A 25,074-nucleotide genomic window follows, 5' to 3' on the forward strand; every position below is an offset into this window, starting at 1 on the left:
TAACAAAACAAGAAACAAAGACTTTAAATAACCCAACCTCAAAAGAAGGCACTGGACAAATCATAAATTTCAAAGGAAAAAGTCTCAGAACTACCAGATCGATTTTTAAGTAAATTCTTTGAAACATTTGAAGAATAATTAATTTTAGTATTATATAAACTGTTACCAAATATAAGAAAAGAAGGAATCATGTCAAATTCATTCTATGATACAAATATAGTCTTGTTATTGAAACAAAGGAGACTGGGGAATACAAAAAGCTGTGTGGTAGAAATCAAGCTTAGATCAACACCATATATAAGCTGCTAAAGGATACAGACCTATAGATTAAAAGTCACATAATAAGCAAATTCAAAGAGCAATGAAGAAAATATCTTTTAAAACTATGGATAAGGGAAGATTTGAAAAAACAAGGGAGAGAGAGGATAATAGTAGATAAAATGCACATTTTTTTGATTAAGTAAAATTGAAAAACTTCTTGTTGTTGAGTGGTTTTTCTTTTTTTTTATGGACATAAGAGAGTTTAATTGACTATAATGTAAAACAGGAGATAAAGCCATAGCTTTTACCATCATTTCCAAGATACATTTTTGCTTTAACCTTATACATTTAGGGTGTTTGCAAAGTCTAGAAGTAATTTTAGAGAGCTAGCTCTGTGATAGGAAATAGCACTTTATCTCATATCTCAAGATATGAATAGCATGGCCAATGATAATACACCATGGCTGTTACCAGACATTGGATAACAGGTCATAAAAATATTTTCCAGACAGGATTACAAAATTTCTCTCGTAAAGGAATATACATACTAAAGATGAAGATAGGGGCAGCTAGGTGGCACAGTGAGTAGAGCACCAGCCCTGGAGCCAGGAGGACCCGAGCCCAAATCCAGCCTCAGACACCCGATACACGCACTAGCTGTGTGACCTTGGGCAAATCACCTACCCCCAATTGCCCTGCCCCTCCCAAAAAACAAAACCAAAAACAAATAAAGATGAAGATACACACGTTCTACCAGACCATGAACATAAAACCAAGTAAGAATTTTTATTAGTATTTTTCTATGATTAGTTTAGAATGATCTTTTCTCTTGCCTGATTGGTAATGCTTTTTGAAGCTAAATTAGAATCTTTATGTCTTCTACTTTTAAAAATGCCCTGCAGTTTTCTTATAAACTGCATTCTCTAATTTTCTTATCTGCCCGCTTCAGGGAAACCCATGTGTTTAATATGCTTCCTCGAAGTTTAGCCCATACCAAATGGTTATTTAATCCACATATCTGGGCTGCAAATTGAGCTGCTCCCTGAGGTGAAAGTATAGTTGAACAGCCAAGACCACTGAGCATTCGAAGTGAGGACCACACATTTTGAGCTCCCCAATCAGGTGTAAGGGGAGGACAGTTGACTACTGGATATGCAGTGTTACCAGACATTACTGGTCCCAAACAATTGCTTTTGCCAGCTACTGCCACAAATACAGTAGGAACACCATCTCCTTCATACTCTGCTTTAATCTTTGGAATTTCATCTAGTCCTTTATGGGCAGATGTTACTCGAAGTTCACAGGGAATTCCATAGTTTCCACAAGCCTTCTTAATTTTTTCACGATGACCAAGGTCAGAAGTCAAGCCAATTGATACCACAACTCTGCATGGACTTTCTACTTTATGAAGCAACTCCACTCTTTCTGCAACCCATTCAAAGTTTTTCTTCACCATCTGGAGGCCTTCAGGAGTCACTTCCTTAAGGTCCTGATATGACTGTTTATCTTTCTGTTGGGTTCTATCACCAGATGGCCAGAGCCTCCAGGAATCATTATCAATAATATCAGCAAGGACAATTTCTTTCGTAGTTACATCAACATCAAATTCAATCTTCATGTCAACCAGTGTACAGTTCTGAGGTAACCAGGATTTTTCCAGTATTTCAAAAATAGCCTGTGTGGAATGACTCATGTTATCCACCTCAGTCTGACCTATGTTAAGTCCAGCAAAACACCATTTTGCAGCAATAACCTGTTCTTCAGACCACTGTGGATCATTGTTGGCATCATCCTTGAAAAACAACTCCACTTTAGGTGGGTAGAACTTGTATCCTTCTTTGACACCAGGATTTCTTTTGAGAAAAGAACCAGTTGCAATTCTTCTACACACCCATTCAATTGGAATCATTTCACACTGAGGTGCAACAAAAGCTGTCTCACCACTTTTTTTGGTGAAAGCAGTTTTGATACCTGCTTCCTGTAACAACTCAAAAATACAGCTGGTAATTTTGTTTGAGATTGCAGCCTTTCCATCCAGGTGATTTTTTCTAGCTGCATTGCCTGCTGTAATCTGGTCTTTAGACTGCAAGAGGACTTTCCCAGGACTATCCAACAATTCATAGAATTCTTGTTTTGCCCTCATAGAGCTTCTTACCAATCTTCAATACTTCGGCGGTCACCATTTCTCTGCTCTTGATGGTGGCTAACGGGAAGACAAGAACCTGGGGAGGAGAGGAGAGCGTTGAGTGGTTTTTCAATTGTGTCAGATTCTTCATGATCCCATTTGCGGTTTTCTTGGCAAAGATACTGGAGTGGTTTGCCATTTCCTTCTCACAGCTGATTTAACAGATGAGGAACTGAGGCATACAGGTTAAGAGACTTGCTCAGGGTGACTCAGCTAATGTGTCTAAGGCCACTTGAACTCACAAACAGGAGTCTTCTTGACTCCAAGCCTGGCACTCTTTCCACCACACCAGCTAGCTGCTCTGAAAAGCTTCTTCACAACCAAAAACAATACTGTTAAAACTGGAGGGAAAACAGGTAATTGGGGTGGCTGCAGAGAAAAAAATCTTTATAAGTTTCTTTGATAAATATCTTATTAAGATACATAGGGAAATGACTTAAATATGTAAGAATAAGAGTTATTTCCTAATAGATTAATGGACAAAGTATATAAACAATTCTCTCCAGAAAGAAATTTAAGCTATCAACAACTACACATAAAAAAATCCTTATCACTACTATCAAAAGAAATAAAAATTATTTTAATTCTAAGATTTCACCTCACACTCATCAGATTGGCAAAGATGATATAAACAGAAAATGACAATTATTGAAGGGCATGTATGTACCAGTGGGTACTGATTAGATTGAGCCAATCACCCCAATCTACCAGATACCTTTATTAGGTGAGACCATATCTTGGTTACATCAGAGGTTTGAACTATGTATGAGCAAAGTCTGGTCACCTTCCTAGATACAACATATATTTTGTTCAGATTGGCTTAGGGATTTGGTCATGCCCTATGGATCATATGTAGAACCAGAAAGCTAATTTGAAATCAGAGATTTGAGGATCTTGCAGCAGAGAAGGAGTAGGAAACTCAAAACCAAGCCTGCAACAGTATGAAGAATAGGTAGAATGGGGAAAGGAGAAATAAATTGGAGAAGTGAACTCAGAGAAGGGAGAGATTGAGGAGGTCCATTGGCCTGACAGCCATCTTGGATCTGAAGTCACCAGTTGTAACCCCTCAAAGACTAAAAGAAATTCTAAGAAAAGTTCTGTTCTTTCCCCCAATTCTCCCAGTGTCCATTTATTAAAAAACACTAACATACAGTACCCTGCTTGCTCCTTTACTCAAATATTTCCAGTAACCTGAATTTTGCCCCAACTACAAAGAGGTCATGGGTTAGCTGGATACAAACATAAATTTAAATTAAGGCAGAAAGTGAAACCTCTGCCTAATTGGGGGCTCAGAATAATTGTGATTGGATTCCTAAATTGTCATTTAAGATAATCTCCCTAAAGCAAAAGAGGCGGAACAGGCCATTATATTGCCTCAGGCTTAACATGAGCTACTTTTTGTTACAGAATGTGGCTGATTATAATCACAGGGTGGGGGGAGGGTATAGGAAAGGAAGGATAATGAAGATGGTGACAACTATCTACTAGGTTTCAGCTGTACCATCTACATGTGACAATACCTACTCCTGCCAGTGAGACAGATCATAGATAGATACAGCTGATATAGATATACGTAGATATAAAAATGTATGTATGTTTGTATTATGCATATTGCCTTAAATTTGCTAATACATTTTTGTACTCTGTGAATAACTGACCAAAACGATCTATATACTTCTTAAGAGCAACAGCTTTGTGATCTATCTTTTAGTATCTATAACAACTGTACCATGGCCCAAGAAACACAATAATTTGAAAACAAATACGTATTTAATAAACTGATCAGGGAAGAAGACAATGGGATAATTCATTTTCAGTTCCTAGAGGTCATTCTAGAATTGCATGGAAGAATATCACTGTTTCTATATTCATTATATCAATATATTCATCCTATTATTATGCTGATAGGTGAAACTAGAGGTACACTGTTAATTCCATGTAATATACAAATACATTTGTAATCTTTTTAAGCCTTATTTGAATAAAGCCACTTGTCCATCTTGTACGCTCCTACTATGACCCTACTAAAAAGCTGACTGTTCTGTGCTTCTACCTTGAGATGTAAAAGTGTATTGTTGATCAAAATGCAGCCAAGGTTTTATAAAGTAATTCATTGTGCCCCCACCAAAAAAGTCTTTGTATTTGCTTGACATATGTTTTTGCATTTACCTACATGTGTCTCCATCATACATAACGTCACATGCTTGAGGACAGAGGCTTATTCATTTTTGTCTTTCCATCTTCGGTGCCTATAGCACAATGCCTGACACTTGATAGCACTTATTGAATGAATGAAAGACTTTGAAGGACAGTTAGGGTTTTGATAGGCAGGAATGTCAGGGAGAGTAATTTTAGTTGCAAAGCAGCATGAGTAAATACCAGTAGGTATAAAGGCGCAGGGTATGCTTAAATGAAAGTAGACTATATAGAGAGGAATGGAGAGGGAGGCATATTGGGGCAGCTAGGTGGCTCAGTGGACTGAGTATGAAATAAGGAAGACCTGAGTTCAAATCCGGCCTCAGACACTTACTAGCCATGTGACCCAGGGCAAGTCATTTAACCTCTGTCTGCCTTAATCCACTGGAGGAGTAAATGGCAAAGCACTCTGGTATTTTTGCCAAGAAAACCAAAGAGTGTAACGAGACTAAATGAATGAACAACAGCATATCGTGGAGCACCTTGAATGAAGTGACGAATGAATAATGATGAATCTGGACATTCAAGAGATAAAAGTTGGCCATTGATTATTAGTATTGCATTTTACAAAATTAATCTAGCAACGGTGCATACAAATAGTATCAGCCTATGCCTTAAGTTGCATTGCTAGGGCCAATTTGTCATCTTAAATCAGGGTGGTGACTGACAAAAGTTTAATATGTTCATATTATTTGCAGGTGAAATGAGGTATACAGGCAGGAGAATATTCTAAAAAGGCAAAGTCATAAATTCTGGGCAGATTGTTTCCAAGTCAACCAAGTCACTGTTATAAATACATCCTTGTATGTTGCTGTTTTCCCCCCAACTGTGTACATATGTACATGTGTATGTATGTGTGTGTATGTATATACACACACACCACATAAATATTGGAATATATTATATAACATATACTCTATATATTCAAAAAATTCAATTCAATATATATTTAATAAGCATTTACTTTGTGCCAGATACTGTGCTAAACCCTGAGACACATATTACACATATAATACACATGTAGTTTATTTGAGCTAGTTAATAGGCTCGTTCGTATAGAACAAGAGACACTTTAGAGATCATCCAGTCCAGGCCTCAGCAGTCCAAGTGTCATGTGCCAAATATAGCCGGCTGTTTATTTTCATACTTCAATGAGTTAAGAATGGTTTGTACATTTTAAAAATTTTATCATATTTAAAAATATAATGAACATTATTAACTTATGGGTCATAGAAAGACAGGCAGAATTTTGCCAATCCTTAATTCTAGTCTAATCCTCTAATTTTACCGATAAGGGAACAGAAGTACAGATAGCTTAAATAACTTTCCTGAGGTCATATAGGTAAATAAGGTTTTTTTTAAAGGCAGTATTTGAACCCAGTGCTTTTACTCCAAACTAAACAAAGTAAAACTTTTCTTTCACTATATGGAAGATTAAGTGACTTGCCCAGTATCACACATATAGATCACCTAAGCCAACCTTAATCATAACCTGATTAGATATAAGAAAAGCCTTACATTGAGTATAAATGATCTATGTTGTTTATTTACTTATATTTCTTTAGGGAGCCACCATTTTCCATGTGTTTGCACATGTATTATCTCATTTGATTCTTCCAAACACTTTAGGAGGTTGGCAGGGATTTTTGTCCCTGTTTTACAGAAGAGAAACTACAAACAAGTTCCAACTGTGAAAGGCTATGTATAGCCAGAAATCAAAGATAATGTATAAATAACTTAATTCTATTCATTGCTAGTGCATCCAAAATTCTTTAAGCAAGAAATCTACCAGTATAGAGAAGTCGTGCTGCAGAATGCTGTATAACGTGGTAGAAAGTGTGCTTGACTTGGAATCAGTAAATTTCCTCTGAAATCCTGACTCTGCTTGCCTGTGCAACATTGGGCAAATCTAGGAGTCTTTCTGGGCTTTGGTGCAAAATGAGAGACTTGGATTACTAGACAGTTTTTAAAATCCCTTCAGCTCTAAGTTCCATGAACATCTCTGCAAACTGAAAAGCTCTAGCAGTGATTGTCCAGGACTACTAACACTATAGTCATCTGCTTTAATAACATGCAAAGACACACACACACACACACACACAAAAGATGCATAGAACCTTTATCAGCATGTAGGCCACATTTTTCACGCTCATTTGCAAGCTTCTAGGCTTAAGTGGCTTATAATACAATCATCTAATTTAATTAAAAGTGTATCTGGAGAACCAGCTAAATATACATTTGATGTTCATAACTCGTTATGTAGTCTCAGTTCATACCATGTGCTACTTTTGAATCACAACACACCCTACCTCCTGGTATTATTCTGGCACTTCCCATCTCTGATGGTTTAGGCCAAATTTCCAGTCAATGTGATTATTTTTTTCAGATTTGGAGGATTGGATGATAATATGTACTGAACTCCCGTGTTGTTGTTACATGGATCAGGTAAAATATTCTATAAGATTATCATCTAACCATTGGAAGGGTATGGTGTTCCAGCCACATTTATCTATCAATATTCAGCAGAGGTTCATCTGACTTTGCTTTCTCTCCACAAATAATTAACACCTACATTCATTTTGTAGACAAAAGGATTTTGTATTCATTTTGTTGACAGAATGATTTAAGACCATGGAGGAAATCCCCCTTGACAATCTCTGCACATTTTTCATTCTGGGGAGAAAATGCATTCTGCTAGCTGTCCAATCAATTATGTAGACAAAATGAATTTCATCATAATTCTGTCAACAAAATGCTAACTTGCTTAAATTATTCTCTCTGCAAAATGAATTAACTTAAAATCCTTTTGTCCGACAAAATAAATTTAAGCATTTAGTGAAGCCTTGTAAATACTATGGTCTGTTAGGTTAGTATGTATAATGCAAATACAGGGATTAGCTGAGACAGCATTTCTGCCTCTTCTGAGGTGATAGGCCTCGATAGTTTAACATCTCTCTGTGCTTTGAGGTCAAGCTGAGATCAAGGTCAATTGCCTAAAGTCTAACCTATGGCAGACAGACCAGGTACAATCCAAAATCAACTACAGATCCAATCCATTGTCAATTCCTATACATAAATATGGAGTATATTTTAAGCAATTTATCTGTCAGGGTCTTATTTTATAGGTTCAAATTTAATGAGTACTTTCAAAATTAAACCTTTACTTAAAGAGAGGATTTTAATATAGAACTTAATAAGGCAGCTCAACTTTTTGGAACATTGCATGCTGGTTGGGTTGACAATATTTTTAAAAATTATTTCATTATATTAAAATAAAGTTCTCATTATCACCTTTAAGGAAGAATTATTTTCTTCTCTTTTCTTCACCTAAGAAAAGTACTGAAATTCCTTTCACAAATGTACAAGCTATGAGTTGTATTTTTAAAAGATTTTAATTACAATTTATATATTTGGAGCCATCTTACTCAATGGCAGGCAAATTTAAGATATTGTTGGCTTAGGAATGTGATTTTAAGGAACCCCTGACCATTCAACTTTAAAATACAAACAATCTTTGTTTTTTTTTAAAAAAAAAGCTATGATTTTACCATTAGTTTTTGTTTGTTTTCCTTTCTGACTACAGGACTTCACCATCCATGTGAACTGCCATATGCCCAGGATCTAAATTGAATCAGGCCAAGAACAGAGATGAAAATGGAACTATATTAATGACTTTTGCTTTGTCTTTATAATATTATATTGGCTATTCACGGGCATTTGAGCTGAGGAAGAAATAATGATCATCTCCAGGAATGTTGGCTTTATCTTAGCCCAGGGAATGATTTGCAAATATTTCATTCCATCATGCCCATGCTTCATATCATCACTCTAAAAGGAAAGAAAAAAGACAATCTTTCTGTTTGTGTGTTGGTTTTAAATGGAGATGTTTTTAAAATGGATATAACCTAAGAAGATTATATGGAAAAGGTAGTAATTCAGTGTAATAGCCCTTACGAGAGAACTCCAGAGTTGTTACCTTATTCAAGAGCACACCTTGCCTCTGTGTGAAAGCTCTTACACCAGCATCCTGAACATGGCCTGTACTCAATAAAGTTTATTGTTGCTTAAAATGGTCAGGGAATGAAAGGAGTGGGGAATGGAAATGTAGTGGTATGTTTCCTTAATAAGGATCTACCACCACCAAAGCCTTCTAGCCTTGTTTTATGAACTTTGAAAAAGTATTCTGTATCTTTGAATTACCTGAAGAAAAAATGTCAACCAATCGATGGGAATCAGTGTGAATTGCTTCCCCAGTTATAATGTAAGCTTCTGGATGGCAAGAAATGAACACAATTTTATAGATTTTGGTTTGACAAAGGCAAAGCATTATGGGACTGTAAATGCCTTATAACTAGAAGCTAAGTTGTTTCTTTAATGTAGTCTATGACCACCTAAGCTTTCCTGGTTACTATTTCACATTGTTGGTTCACCTTAAGCCTGTAGTCCCCTCAATACCGTTTACCAGCAGATAAAACTGCTGTCTAGTCATGCTCCCTCTGCCTTGTACTCAAGAAGTTGATTTTTTTAAAAACCTGAAGTGAAAGACTTAGCTTTTATTTCTATTACATTTCATCTTATTCAATTTGGCCAAATGTTCTAGCCTGTCAAGATCTTTTAGAATGCCAAATCTGTCATTCACCATGGCATCTAGTCTTCTTAACTTTGTGTTATCTGCAAATGTGATAAATGTTCTAAGACTTTCCCAGAGTCATTGACAAAAATATTCATCAGTATAGGGTCAAACAGAGATTTGTGGGACACCTCCCACCCCAGATGTGAGACCCTCCCTCTTTCTAAGCTGGCATTAAACCATCAATAACTACTATTTGTTTTTGGCTATTCAACAGGTTAGGTCTATATTCACCTAATGACACTCTTGTTTAGCCTCCGTCTCAACATTTTTTTTTCTGTAAAAATAATACGAAAGATTTTTTGTCAGATGGTCAAGACAACCTGAATTTAAAACTGACCTTAGACAGATGTAAGATATGTGACCTTGAGCAAGTCTCTTAACCTCTGCCTCATTCTCCTCAACTGTGAAATGGAGAGAGTAACATTACTTACTTTTCAGGGTTATTGTGAGGATCAAAGATCCTGTAAGATCACATTTGTAAAGAGCTTAGCACAGTGCCTGGCATACAATAGGTGCTATATAAATGCTTATTCCCTTCCCTTAAGAGTCAATTAAAATATACCTACAGCATTTCCCTAATTCATCCAATTAGTAACCCTATCCAACTTTACTCTCCAGTCAACTACTTGCCAACTGCTTTGCTTCCTGGACCAGAGACCATGTCCTGGTGGACTCAATATTTTCAATCTGTGACTCCTTGCCTGGAATCTCACTGTCTTACTTGGCAGTCTGATTGCCTCATGTTATCTAGAAAGGCCCTATCCAACTTCACTTTACTCTCTAGCCATCTTCTTACAGTTATCTTCCAACAAAAGACCCATCCCTTGCCAACTCTCCTTTCCAGTCTGGGATTCATAATCAAATCTCTACTGCCACTGCTATTGGAAAGGATCTACTCTCCTATGATTCCACTCACTATTCCTATAATTATTTCCAAAACAATATGTCCTGCCATGGCAACGGCCACAATCCCCTTTAATGTTATGTATCCTTCTATTAGAGTGCAATTTCCTTCAGGGTAGGAACTCTCTTCTCTTTGGTATTTGTATCACCAGAACTTAGCATAGTGCCTGGGATATAATAAGTGCCTAATAAATGCATTTTCATTCATTGAAAAAGGACATAAATTATCATGACATCAGCTAAACTGGACCAAATCATGCTGGCTTTTTTTTCTGATCAATGGTTTTTATTATTTATTTTGCTTTTTGCTTTTCATGGATCCTCAACAACTATCAATAATATTTTAACATTTTGTCAGGCATCAAAGAAATTGGACCAAAATTTTGTCTTCACCAGGCCTGTAGCACTTTTCTCTCTGATCTTTCTAAGTCATTGACAATGTCTTAGAAAACAAATCCACCAGTCTTCTCAGTACCCTGAAATATAGTTGAACTAGGCCAGGCAAGGTGATTCCTTATTTTTTTACATTTATCTTGGTTATCAATTCCCTCTCAGTGATTTTGTTCTGCTCTTCCAGGTCCAAAGATTACTCTTTGTGGCAGAGAATAGAAAGACAAATAAGTGGTAAACATCTTGACCTTTTACTAATCACCAGTGATTATAGCTCCTATCATTAACAGTGGTCCCATTCTTACCTTAGGCTTCCTCTTTTCCCAAACATGATTGAGGGGAACTCTTTACATTGTCCTTATTTTCCTTTGGAGCCTCATGGGATTCTGAATTTTAGCAGTACTATTCTCATACTGTTATGGTGTAGAAATATTGTGAACCTTTGTTACCTACCTCTGTTTCCTTCATATATATATATATATATATATATATATATATATATATATATATATATATATGTATGTATGTATGTATGTATGTATGTATATGTATATATGTATATGTATGTGTGTATATATGTGTATACATATATATACATATACATATATGTATATATATGTTTGTGTGTATCCATTATGTATATCCATCATATATACACATTCCATATATAATATGTAATATATATAATATATATAATATAATATCTACACATATATGTGTAGATATATGTATATAAATAAATGTGTGTGTATGTATATATATGTATATATAAGATCTAAAGTAGTAGGTAAGTTTCCTATCCAATCACATTGATCACTTAACACAGCTTCCCTTTTTCTTCCTTATCAAAACTTTCTCTTTTTTGATCTTCAGAATTTAATTCCAGAGAGATTTCCACCCCATCCCATCTGATATGAGTAACACTATATAATTGTATTCCATGAGATGCTACCAATCTTTATTCTTGCTTATTTTAAATTGAGTATTCCTTACTTGGGATACAAGTTAATCTATGTCCAAATTTCCTCTTCTCTAACACCAACTGAGACCATTTACTAAGAACTCCTCTTTCTCCCCTCCTCCTCTTCTCCCACCATTAAAATGTCTTTCACCACTATGTTCTCTTTCATCCTGCTCACATGAAGGTGGTGACTCTTCTTCTTGCCAAGAAAATCATCTCTACATGGATCATTGTCCCCAGTCCATCCCCTTTTCCCAGGCCTCTTTATCTAATTCCAACTCTCTCTCTAATCTTCAATTTCTCGCTGTCTACTGGCTATTCCACTTCTGTCTACAAATACACATGTCTTCCAAAAAAAAAGTTTACATGCTCTGGTCATTTCTATTAGCTCTTATTCTATACCTCTCATCCCTTTCATGATGTGAAGATGGTTGGAAAGTTACAGTAACAAAATATTGAGTGTCCAAGCAAGGGCACTGAGGATGAGGAAGGGCCTTGAGTCCAAAACATAGAATTGGTTGAAGGAACTGTGCCTCTTTAGCCTGGAGAAAAGAAGATTTTGGGTGGAGCCAGAGAAAGAAAGAACTACGATAGCTGTTTTCACATATTTAAGTAGTTGTCATGTGATAGAAGGACTAGACATTTTCCAGTTTGGCACCAATGGGTCAAAGGTCAGTGGAAGAAAGTTGCAAAAAAAGGAGTTCTGGGGGTCAAAATGATGGAGTAAGTAATAAATCACTGTAACTCTCCCATATTCACCTCCAAACAACCATAAAATAGAACCCCAGGACAAATCTTGATATGGCAGAACCAACAAAAAGAAGAGATAAAACAGCCTTTTAGTCGAAGAGACTTGGAAGATCAGCGGAAGGGGTCTGTCTCACTCAGGGGTAGGGAAGCACGTCAAGGACAGGAGGCATCTCAGTGGGTCCGTGGGCAGCAACATCTCAGAAAACCACTGATAAATCTAGTATGGTAGAGCAGGCAAATGCCAACACAAGGACCTCCTGTATGCCTTAGTATAGACAGAGGTACTGTCACACTCCAGTTCAGAGAACCACCATATGCTTCAGTATAGCTCTGGGCACATAGGCATCCTCCCACAGGGACCTCCACATGCTTCAGCATGGCTTCAGGTGGACAGGTGCCCTCCAGCAGCCAGACTTCCATGTGCTCTGGCACAGCCCAGGATAGGCAGGCATTCTCCAGTGGCCAGAACTCTAGGTGCTTCAGTGTAACTCCGGGGAAACAGAGAAACACCATGCCAGGCCTCAACACACACCAGACACCACCACTAGGACCCCAGCTGAGCACCAGGTAAGCTGCCAAACCTCTACCACCTCCATCAGCACCAGCCACTACCCATCCCACTGCCTCAACACAGCACCAGACACAAGGGTCCCCCAGGGTCTTCAACAAAAGCACAACACCAGGTAAACACCCAGGGCCTACATCCCCTAACACAAGAAGCCTCAAACAGTGCCCCTTCCACCCTGGCTACAGAGATCAAATTTAAAAGAAAGGAAAAAGCCACCCCCCCCCAAAAAAGATGTGCAAAAAACACCAAAAAAAGAAACTGACCATAGAAAGTTATTATGGTGACAAGGAAGTAGAAGACACAAACTCAAAACGGGACAACAATGTCAAAACAACTATGGGCAAAACCAGAAAGGAAAACAGGAAGTGGTCTCAAGCCAAGAAAGAATTCAAGACCCAAAGTAGCCTAAAAAAGGGAAAAGGGGAAAGGAAAACATAAGGAATTCAATGGAGCTGAACTTTTTACATCCCTACATGGGAAGATGATACTTATAATTCTTAAAAATTGTATCACTAATAGTAAAACTAGAAGGAATATCATAGACAGAGGGTAAGGTATAAGGTGAATTTGAGGGAATGGCATAAGAAATTTAAGGGATAAGAAAGAAGAGTACAATGGGTGCAGAAGGAAGGGAAAGGTAGAAAGGGGTAAATTACTTCACATGAAGTGATGAAAAAGACCTATTACTGCGGGAGAGGAAGATAAGAGGGTAGGTTACCTTATTCTCATCAATACTGGCTCACAGAGGGAATAATACACAAAATCAGTTGAATATAGAAATCTATCTTACCTGACAGGAAAGTAGGAGGGGAGGAAATTAAGTGAAGGGGAGGAGGTGTGGACTGACAGAAGGGAGGGAAAGTCATGGGAGGTTGTAGACATAAGCAAAACACTGGTGAGGAGGGAAAGGGTTAACGGAGAGAGAGTACAAATAGAAGGAAGGATAAGATGAAGGGAAATACACAGTTAGTAACCATTACTGTGAATGTGAATGGGATGAACTCTCCCATAAAATGGAAGCAGATAGCAGAGTGGATCAAAAACTAGAATCCTACAATATATTGTTTATGAGAAACACACTTGAAGCAGAGAGACACATACAGAGTAAAGGTAAGAGGCTAGAGCAGAATATATTATGCTTCAGCTGAAGTAAAAAAAGGCATGAGTAGCAATTCAGATCTCAGGAAACATAAAAGCAAAAAAAGACCAACTAAAAGAGATAAGGAAAGAAACCACATCTTGCCAAAAGATACCATAGACAATTAAGTACTAAAAACATATGCACCAAGGGGGATAGCATCCAAATTCTTTTTTTTCTTTTTCAAAATTTTATTTATTTATTTTTAGTTTAAAACATTCAGTTCCACAAGCTTTTGAGTTTTAAATTTTCTCCCATCCCTCCCCTCCCCCCTCCCCAAAACAGCATGCAATCTGATATAGGCATTGATATTAAACCTATGTTCACATTAGTCACGTTATTAAGAACAATTATAACCAGTAGAAAGAAACACGAGAAAGAAGAAACATAAAAAAGGAGATAGAGCAAACAGTACGCCTAGATTTGCATTCAGACTCTATAATTCATTCTCTGGATGTGGATAGCATTTTCTATCATGAGCCTTTTGAAGTTGTCTTAGAACCTTGAATTGCTGAGAAATGACAAGTCTATCAAAGTCAGTCATCGCGTAACGTGGCTGAGACTGTCTACAATGTTCTCCTGATTCTGCTCCCCTCACTCAGCATCAATTCATATATGTCTTTCCTGTTTTTTCTAAAGTCTGCCTGCTCATCATTTCTTATAGCACAATAATATTCAATTACATTCATATAGTACAACTTGTTCAGCCATTCCCCAATTGATGGGCATCCTTTCAATTTCCAATTCTCAGCCACCACAAAAAGAGCTATTTATTTTTGTTCATGTGGGTCCTTTTCCCATTTGTATGATCTTTTGGGGATTATATCAGTAAGGCAAGATTCATGACCTGTAGGATGACCATGCCTGTATGGTTCAAAATTGTAAAGTATTAACAACTGTCTAGTAGAAGGCAGAGGAAGAATAACATTTATTTAGGCACCAAAGAATCAAATCCCAGAACCAGTAATTTCAGTTCCATATAGCAGTAATTGTATTCCAGAACCAGTAAGCTCATGTCAATGTAGCAACAAGGAGATTAAAACACAATATTACAGCAAAGAGCCAAGTCATCCCCCCCCCACCCCACCCCGCTAGGGCCTTTCCATAAAGAATCACTCATGAATCCTAACTATTTGCTTACCTGTGTCCTCTTCCTCCTCAGTCATCTGGTGTGCAGCTATCTGGTCTCTACTCTCCCCTCAGCACTCTCTGCTGCAGCTCTGTGGACTCCGAGTTCTTACTCCTTCTCTTTGGGCTGAATTCTGAAGTCTGGCTTCTCTTCTGACTTCTGAATTCTTGGTTCTCAATTGCTACTTTCTGGGTATATGTGTTCTTTTTAGGGCCCAAGGGCTTCATGCCCAATAGGCAAAAGAGTGTGGGAAAGATTTTTAATCACTGATTGGCATCACAAAGGTATGGGCCAACCTGGAGCCTATTGAATGAGTGGGAAAGATCTTCAATCACATTATCACCACAGGGATACAGCCCTAGAAGTGGTATTGTGGATCAAAAGGTATGGACATTTTTATAGCCCTTTGGCCATAGTTCCAAATTGCTCTCCAGAATGGTTGGATCAGTTCACAACTCCACCAACAATGCATTAGTGTTCCAAATTTTCCCACATCTTCTCCAGCATTTATAATTTTTCTGTTTTGTCTTATTAGCCAATCTGACAGGTGTGATGTGGTGCCTAAGAGTTGTTTTGATTTGCATTTCTCTAATCAACAGTGATTTAGAGCATTTTTTCATATGACTATGGATATCTTTAATTACTTCTTCTGAAAACTGCCTATTCATACCCTTTGACCATTTATCAATTAGGTAATGACTTATATTCTTATGAATTGAATTTGACTCAGTTCTCTATATATTTTAGAAATGAGGCCTTTATCAGAGACACTGGTTGTAAAAATTCTTTCCTACTTTTCTGCTTTCCTCCTAATCTTGGTTGCACTGACTTTGTGCAAAATATTTTAAATTTAATGTAATCAAAATTATCCATTTTGCATCTCATAACATTCTCTATCTCTTGTTTGGTCATAAATTCTCCCATTCTCCATAAATCTGACAGGTAAACTATTCCTTGCTCTCCCAGTTTGCTTATAGTATCAGCCTTTATATCTACATCATGTACCCATTTTGACTTTATTTTGGTATACAGTGTAAGATATTGATCTATGCCCAGTTTTCAGCATCCAAATTCTTAAAGAAGTTAAATGAGTTGGAGGAAGAAATAGACAGAAAAACTTTACTGGTGGGGGACCTCAAGTGTCCCATCTTAGAACTCAATACATCCAACCAAAAAATAAACAAGAAAGAAACTAAGGAGGTAAATAGAATATTAGAAAAGTTAGATATGAGAGACTCTTGATGTGATTTAGACATAAAGGGTGATACCATAAGCAAATTAGAAGAGCAAGGAATAGTCTACCTGTCAGATCTATGGAGAGGGAAAGAATTCATTACCAAACAATAGATAGGGAGCATTACAAAATGTAAACTAGATAATTTTGATTACATAAGATTAAAAGGCTTTTGTACAAACAAAATTAATGCAACCAAGATTAAAAGGAAAGCAGAAAGCTGAGAAACAATCTTTACAGCAAGTATCTCTGATAACAGCCTCATTTCTCAAAAAGATAGAGAATTGAGTAAAATTTACAAGAATACAAGTAATTCTTCAATTGATGAATGGTCAAAGGATATGAACAAGCAGTTTTCAGATCAAGAAATCAAAACTATCCATACGCATATGAAGAAGTGCTCTAAATCACTTCTGATCAGAGAAATGTGAATTAAAACAACTCTGAAGTATCATCTCACACCTATCAAATTGGCTAATATGACAAAAAAGGAAAATTGTAAGTGTTGGAGAAAATATGGGAAAACTGGGACCCTAATGCACTGTTGGTAGAGTTCTGAACTTATCCAACCATTCTGAAAAACAATTTGGAACTATTCCCAAAGGGCTATAAAACTGTGTATACCATTTGATCCAGCAATAACACTACTAGGTCTGTATCCCAAAGAGATCATAAAAGGAGGGAAAGTACCCACATGTGCAAAAAATATTTATAACAGCCCTTTTTGTGGTGAAAAAATATTGGATATGGAAGGATGCCCAGCAATTGGGGAATGGCTGAACAAGCTGTGGTATGTAAATGTAATGGAATAGTATTGTGCAATAAGAAATGATGAGCAGACAGATTTCAGAAAAACCTAGAAAACTTGTATGAACTGATGCAAAGTGAAATAAGCAGAACCAGGAAAACACTGTACATAGTATCAGCAACATTGTGTGATGACCAACTATGAATAACTCAGCTCTTCTCAGCAACACAATGACCCAAGAAAAGTACAAAGAACTCATAAAGGAAAACACTATCCATAGAACTGATAGACTGAATGCAGAAGGAAGTTTTTTTTTTTTTCACTTGCTTTATTCTTTCTTGTGGTTTTGTTTTCCTTTTGATCTGTTTCTTCTTTCACAACTATGGCTAATAGGGAAATATTTTTGCATGATAACATAGCTATAGACTTTATCAATCAACCAGGAGAGAGGAGAGGAAGGATGGAGGGAGAAGAATTTAGAACACAAAATCTCATAAAAATGAATGCTGAAAATTTTCTTGTCATGTAATGGGAAAAATAAAATATTATTTTAAAAGAAAGTTGCAAAAAGAAAAAATTATTCTTGATGCCAAGAAAATATTTTTTTTAAATTTCTACCACAGTGTCTGATACATAAGGGTTTGCTAAATATTTGCTGAACTAAATTCTATAATTATCAAGGGTAAATTTTTTTAGGGATAGAGAGTCTGGCCCTGTCTTTTTCCTGTTAGGATAAATGGTTTGTTCCTCAGTAGTGGTGTGCTGATTCTCACCTTGCAACCAAATAATATTCTTGTCTCTTTATTGAGCAAGCAATATCCTGGGCTAATTCAGAACTTTTGTATTAAGATATCTGATGTCACTAGGGTGTTCTGTTCTATTATCAGCTACAGTCATGCCAAGCTTGATGAGAAAACCTGGCTCTAATATACTTGCTGCCTTTTGCAGACAATGGGGAGAGGGAGGGAGAACGCAGTACTTCAGAACCCAAGTTTCCCATTTAGGACTATAATTAACTCTCCATCCTGGCTGTTGTGTATTTGAAAGCAATAATAAGCAAAAAAGTAAGCAATAGCAAGAAAGAAAAATATTGATGTTAACTTCACTCAAATTGTGTCAATCTCTGAAATTGTCAACACAGCACAATAAGCAGTGTTCAGGAGCTAAAATGAGAATGTGTGGTATACAACACTGTTATCCCAGGAAACATCAGTTCTCATCTTTTTTTTTTTGTCCTCCTTGTATTGTCAATAGAGTTCATGAACAGAAGAGAAAGTGAAAAGTCACCCGAGGAAGGCACTGCATTAATATTTAATATTGGGCTTTTCCAAGAGTGTGAAGAGAATAAAACTATTCAAATGTAAATGTAGTCTGCAAAGATGAATGAAGGTTTGATGTTTTGCCTAAAATGCCTTCATTCTGTGTAAGTTTGCCTTGAGATTACAAGATCTCATAGAGGAGTTTTGTCTCCTCTATGAGACATTTAAATCAGGTTCATGGTTATGCTCTCTTTTGTCCATGATGCTTTAGAAGGTTGGCCTCATGGATTCAGGAATGTCAAGTAAATGGACAGATAAGTCACTCTCAAGTTCCAAATTATGTGTCCTCAAGATATCAGTCACCATGCTTCTACTAATACTTACCCTACCTCATGAGATTTCCACTGAGGAGTTGAATGTTTAACTAAAAAACATCCTTTCTCTGCATGGTTTAGCCCTCATTAAATGAGATTGCATGAAATGCCCCCAATTTTGCTGATTGTGTGTTATAGATCACACCTGCACAGCTTGACAGTAGGTAGGGGCCAAAATTAAAATAGGCTAAACTTCTTCAGGCCACAGATAGGGTTTTAGTGGCTCACTTTCCAAATAAAGGTATAATAAATGATTAAATTGTTTTGTAAATATGCCATATTAAAAAGGGAAATTTCAATTAATATCAATTAATTACACTTACTACTTAGTATTTTTATTTATCATGAAATCACATTAAGGTTTAAAAATCGCTTTGGTAAGTGGTACAAGTTTTAATATATTTTTCAGGTTTTCTTACATTTAGTTAATGGGATGTATTACATTTCTTGTCAGCAATCAATTTATTGTACTCCAGAATCATGTTTGAAATAGATTTATTTAGAAATATGAAAACTAACTTTAGTAACCATGTCATTTTCTGAGTTTACTTTCTTGAAAAACTGTTGTTCTCCACTGAGATTTTTCAACAATTTGGATGTTTAGTTTGTTTTTCATTGGTGTCCAATTTACTTAAGTCAGGATGTTTTGATTCAAAATGCCAATGAAGATGGAATTCCTTTGGAATAGCTATCACTTCTCAGCAAAGAAGGCACAATATTTTGTCTGTCATGTAAGTAAACAAGTATCCATTTGTCTACTCTAGGTTAAATAATCTATATTCTGATTCAATCTTCTATTTCTTTTTATCCCATTTTACAAAGTCACTCCAAAAATTTTAATGTTAGAACCAAAAAATCTCCACAGCAACTGCTGACATACAAAGAAATACTGAACTGTGTGTCTCATCTTGGAGAGAACACCAGACACTCATGCAACTTAGAGGCTGGGTATGCAGTGAGGGAAGGGAAGAATCCCTCATGTTGTTGCTCCTCCTCTTATACCAGGCGTCCACTGAATTGACATATGGCTGCACTGGCATGTGGCTGCACTCACTTTATCTTTGTTCAATTCCAGTAATGACCAAAAACACAGCAAAAAGCTATGACTCTTTAGTGTCTCAGATTAAAGACAGACTGAGGATGGTTGGTTGTCGTGGGTCAAGTGACCAACTGGAGAGAATGCACAGTGGCAACCCACTGGCCAAGTTAAATGATGGGCACAAAATAGTGACTAATGGAAGGCAGGTTAAGTGGGGCACAGACAAAGCACTCATTATACCTTTACTTTCTTTCACATCTTCTACATTTTTGTGGGCTGCCCCAAATCCTTTGGTAGGTGCCCTGCAGGCTGTATGTTATGCAGGCCTGTTATAGGGGGTAAATTTTGGTGGGGGGAGGTGTGGAAGTGAGAAAAGTCTAAAATTCAATGAGGCAACAACGCTGCCTGAAACACACCTGCACATCTATAAATTAAGGAAAATTCCATAACTTTATTAAAGGGCCTTTTATTTATTATTTACCAAAAAGAAGGGAAGATGCTCCCTAATTCCCCAAACAATTGTAGCATAGCATCTGAATTTATGCATACAGGCAAAATGGATTCCTGGGTGGACAAAGTAGGGTATTAATGTCAGAGCGGAGCATGATTGACTACTTTAATATGTTCCATTTACAGATTTCAAGTCAAATAAAAAATGATTTGCAGTGAACAATTGGGTAAATAACAGTTGGAATAAACTAGTTAAAATAAAGTCTTCTTGTCTGTTCTGTATTGCTTTGATGACCCAAACAGGGGAAGACTGTGTTTAGCTCTCGATACACCATGATAGGAAAGACATAGATAAATTAGAGGGAGTTAAGTGACGAGCAACAAAATGATTGCAAAAAAGTTTTTCTTATGGGAGATGTTTGGATCTCTCCTTCATAAAAAGAAATGAAAAATTTGTATGATTTGACTAAGCCAGTGACAAAGAGAAGGTAAAGCCATTCCCATGTCTTTGTCAGGTATAAATACTAATTAAATAACTTGGTTGACAGACTTGACAGAGTCACAAAAGGAAAAAAAAAGAAACTGGAAAAAATTATTGAATGCATTTCTAAAGGAAAATTTAGAAGCCCCACTACTGCTGAATTTTGGGGATTGACTGAAGACTATATTTAGACATCAGTTCTAAATGTCAAAAACAAAAACCAGGGACAGCTAGATGGTACAGTGAGTAGAGCACCGGCCCTGGAGTCAGGAGGACCTGAGTTCAAATTCAGTCTCAGACACCTGACACACTTACTAGCTGTGTGACCTTGGGCAATTCATTTAACCCCAATTGCCCTGCCTTTGCCCCTCCAAAAAAAACAGAAAACAAAAAAACCCACCCAAAAACAAACAAACAAAAAAAACCCATAGACTCTCAGAGTTAAAAGGGACATGGGGCCAACTCAACTTGTACTTGAAAGGAATTCCCTCTACATTATCAACCAATCAACAAAGAAGTATTTAAATGCATAATATATTGCTTGCCAAAGACTGCTAAGTGCTAAGAAGATGTAGATAAAAAATAAATAGTCCTTGCCTTCAAGAAGATTACATTCTATCAGACAGAAAAATCACCATTCTGAAAATAAGTTATCTAGTCTTTGATTGAAGATGTAATTAGAATTAACTATCAACTCTTTAGGCATTCCATTTCTTGATACTTTAATTGTTAAGAAGTTTTAACACAGGTGCAGTCAAAATCTTATTTGTAAATTCCACCTATTATTCCTATGTCTGTCCTTTGGGCCAAGGCAAAATGAATCTAATTTCTCTCCTACTGAGAAACTCTCAAATACTTAACAACTGTCATGTCTCCTTCCTGAACTTTGTTAGCAGTAAGTCACCAAGGCCTATAATATTTACTTTCAACACACTATGTTTTCTGATATAACATATGCCTATCTCACTTATAGGAACACAGCCTGACAGTTCTCAGAACTTTTTCTTATACCTTTTGGTACCATATACTACTTTGTATTCCTTGGATTTTTTTTTTTAATGTAGGTATGCACCTCATAGGCCATTGACCCAGACAAGGCTACTTGTTCACCTTACGTTTCTGTAACCAATATATGATGTATTGTAGTTGTGTTCCCACTTAAATCTGGCTGGATAGGACCAGATTGCCCTGTTGTAATCTTTTTTTGTTATTTTTAAATTCTTATATTTTAATTTTTCCAATTACACATAACAACATTAAGTTTCAAAATTTTTATTTCCAAATTCTTTCTTCTTTCTTCCCCTTCCTTGAGAAGTCAAGCAATTTGATACAGATTATATATTGCAGTCATGCAAAACATATTCCCATATTAGCCATGTTGCCAAAGAAAACACAGACCACACTGCCAAAAAAACAAGAAAAATAGGTTTTTTAAAAATTATGTTTTGATATGTATTTGGACTCCATCCATTTCTCTGGAGGTGGATAGTAACATCATAAGTCCTACTGAATAGCCTTAGATCACTGTATTGCTGAGAATAACTAAATAATTTGCAGCTGATCATTATACAACATTGTTCTTACTGTGTCCAATGTTCTCCTGGTTCTGCTCTTTTCACTTTGCATGAGTTCATATAAGTCTTCCAAGGTTTTTCTGAAACCATCCTGCTCATCATTACTTATAGCACAACAGTATTCCATAACAAAAATATACCATAACTTCTTCAAACAATCTCCAATTGATGGGCATCCCTTCAATTTCTAATTCTTTTCTACCACAAAAAAAGAGCTGCTATAAATATTTTTGTACATATAGATCCTTTTCTTTTAAAAAAAAATCCCTTTGGGATACAGACTTAGTGGTGGTATTGCTGGATCAAAGGATATATGCAACTGTATTAATGGATATATTTCCAAATTGCTTTCCAAAATGGTTGGATGAGTTCGTAACTCCACCAACAGTACATTAGTGTCCCAATTTTTTCACATCCCCTCCATTTGTTATTTTCCTTTTCTGTCATATTAGCTAATCTGATGGGTATGAGGTAGTACCTCAGAGTTGTTTTAATTTGGCTAGCAGCTGCTGTGGGGGTGAAAAACAAACACAAGCCCAACAACAAGAATGCTGCAAGCAAAGGTTGTTTTGATCTGCTTTACTAAGGAAAGCAATGTTAAGGGGTGAACAATCTTACTTTAATCCAATACCTGCTAAACCTGTACTTCATCTTCCCCATGACCTTTCACCTACAGTACTTGTCTGTACTATCACTTCTCCTGTACTCTCTTCCCATTCCTGACACCTTAGTGAACCGGTTCAACTACACTATCCTCTACTCTCTATCTTGTCTTTTGGCTATTCATGTTTTATCAAACTCCTATCCTGGGTTACTCTCACTATCACCCTCCCCTTCTATTCATATGCTGTAGAATATAACTGGAGGAAAACATACAGTCCTGCTGCTTGAGCTCACTTATGTGATCTAGTCTCATTCAGGCCCCATTTCATTCCTTCCTAATTGTTTCCCCATTCTTCACAACAGGCTTTCTAAATCTTCCTTCCTCTACTAGTTGTTGTAGTTAAGTCCTCTCAGACATGTCCAACTCTTTGTTTCATAACAACTATTTCCCATTCTTTCATCTAAAGCCTTTGACCTCATTCTTTATTGAGAGATCTAGGCTATTCACCAAGTCCCTCTTATTCCCTCCTCATCTCACAATTCCTAGATATCATCTTCAACTACTTTTTTTCTTTTACCCAGTCTTTGATGAAGGGGGGCCCCTTCTCCTCACTGAGGGCAATCCCAACATCTACCCCCTTTACCCCATCCTGTGCTGCATTTTCCGAAAGAGTGCTACCACTATCATCCCTTCTTCTCACTCTTTCTCAGTCTCATTCAATTCCTCCATCTACTGGCTGCCTATAAACTTGACCATCTCTCTTATTCCTAAAGTAAAAAGAACAAAATCCCACAATTCCCACTAGCTACTATACCATTTAAAATTCCCCTATGACTCAGGTCTGATCATGTTCCCCCCACCCCACCACCACCACCCTCAATTAGTCCAGTGTCAGTCAGTCAATAAACATTTATTAAGTGCTTACTGTGGTTCAGGGACTAAGGATACAAGGGATGCACAGACAGTCCCTGACCTCAAGAAGCTCACAATCTAATGAGAGGAAACAACACTTTTTTTAAAAACATGAGGAGAAAAAGAGGTGAGACATGATAAAATGCTGCAGTCAGGTAGTAAATGATCACATGGCTACCCTCAGTGCCTTCATTAAACAAAGGCTCTCAGAAGAACTCTCCAGTGCCCACCCCCACCATCTTGAATCAAAAAAGGAAAAGGGCTTAGGGGAGTGATAGTGAAGGGGTGGGAGTTTTAGAGTTGATGTAATTTTGCAAGGAAATGAGTTTCTAGAGCCCTTGATGAAGTCCAGGAGAGCAGTCAGGTAGGAAATGATGAGATGACTGGCCTGGATGTTCATCTTAAATGGATGATCTGGAAGAAGTATGCCAATGTCCATCCTCCACCCACTCCAATCAGCGGGAAGGAGCAAAGGGTGCAGTCTTTTGACTGAGTCCAAGTTTTATAGAACAAATCCTTTTATTAAGCGGGTTTGTTCTGTGAAGATTGGATTCTGTCAAAGGGCCACACTTGGGGACCTAGAGGGCCACATGTGGTCTTGAGGCTACAGGTTCCCCACCCCCGCTCTACTCCATGCCTAAAATGCTCTCACTCCTCATATTTCTTCTGACCTTTATTTATGTCAAAACTCTGCTTAAACATCACTTCCACATGAAATCTTTCATGATTCTCCCTTATTCCTGCCCTATCTCTGCAAACTACCCTCAATTCATTTTGTGTAGATTCTATGTATGCATGTTGTCCCTAGACTTAGAATATAAGCTCCTTCAGAGCAGCAACTGTATTACTTTTATCTTTGTATCCCTACCACTTAGCATGCTGCCTGGGGCCTGGGAGGCTCTTAATGTATGTTGATTGACTCACTTAAAACTGCATAATAGATCACATTTCAGCTTTGCCAGATATCTTGTTTCTACACCCAGTGGCCTTTAGGATATATCACCCCTTTCATTATTAAGCTATTTTCACCAATTCATTGTCTGCTGAGACAACAACTTGGGGAGCGCCCCTACTACTAGTATTGGGTTGGTTAGTGACTTACCTAACTTAGCAGGAAATGTAGAGGGCCAAGGGACAGAGCTGTCTGCAAAACCAAGTGTATGTGCCTCTGCCTTGTATCTTTATTTTTTTGTTTGTTGTTAAGTCATTTTTCAGTCATGTCCAACTTTTCCTTACCCCATTTGGGGTTTTCTTGGCAAAGATACTGGAGTGGCTTGTCATTTTC

At 37.0% G+C, this 25,074-nt stretch overlaps 1 protein-coding gene across 1 annotated transcript; it reads right to left on the reverse strand.

Annotated features, from left to right (window-relative positions):
• Positions 1 to 1,168: 1,168 nt before the first annotated feature.
• LOC118848492 (multifunctional protein ADE2-like) lies at positions 1,169 to 2,444 on the reverse strand. Its single transcript, XM_036757400.1, is given in 2 exon segments — positions 1,169 to 2,390; positions 2,392 to 2,444. Coding segments are annotated over 2 exon segments (1,275 nt in total).
• Between the last annotated feature and the right edge of the window lie 22,630 nt (positions 2,445 to 25,074).

The sequence above is a fragment of the Trichosurus vulpecula genome, chromosome 4 (genome assembly GCF_011100635.1).
Source record: "Trichosurus vulpecula isolate mTriVul1 chromosome 4, mTriVul1.pri, whole genome shotgun sequence".
NCBI lineage: Eukaryota > Metazoa > Chordata > Mammalia > Diprotodontia > Phalangeridae > Trichosurus > Trichosurus vulpecula.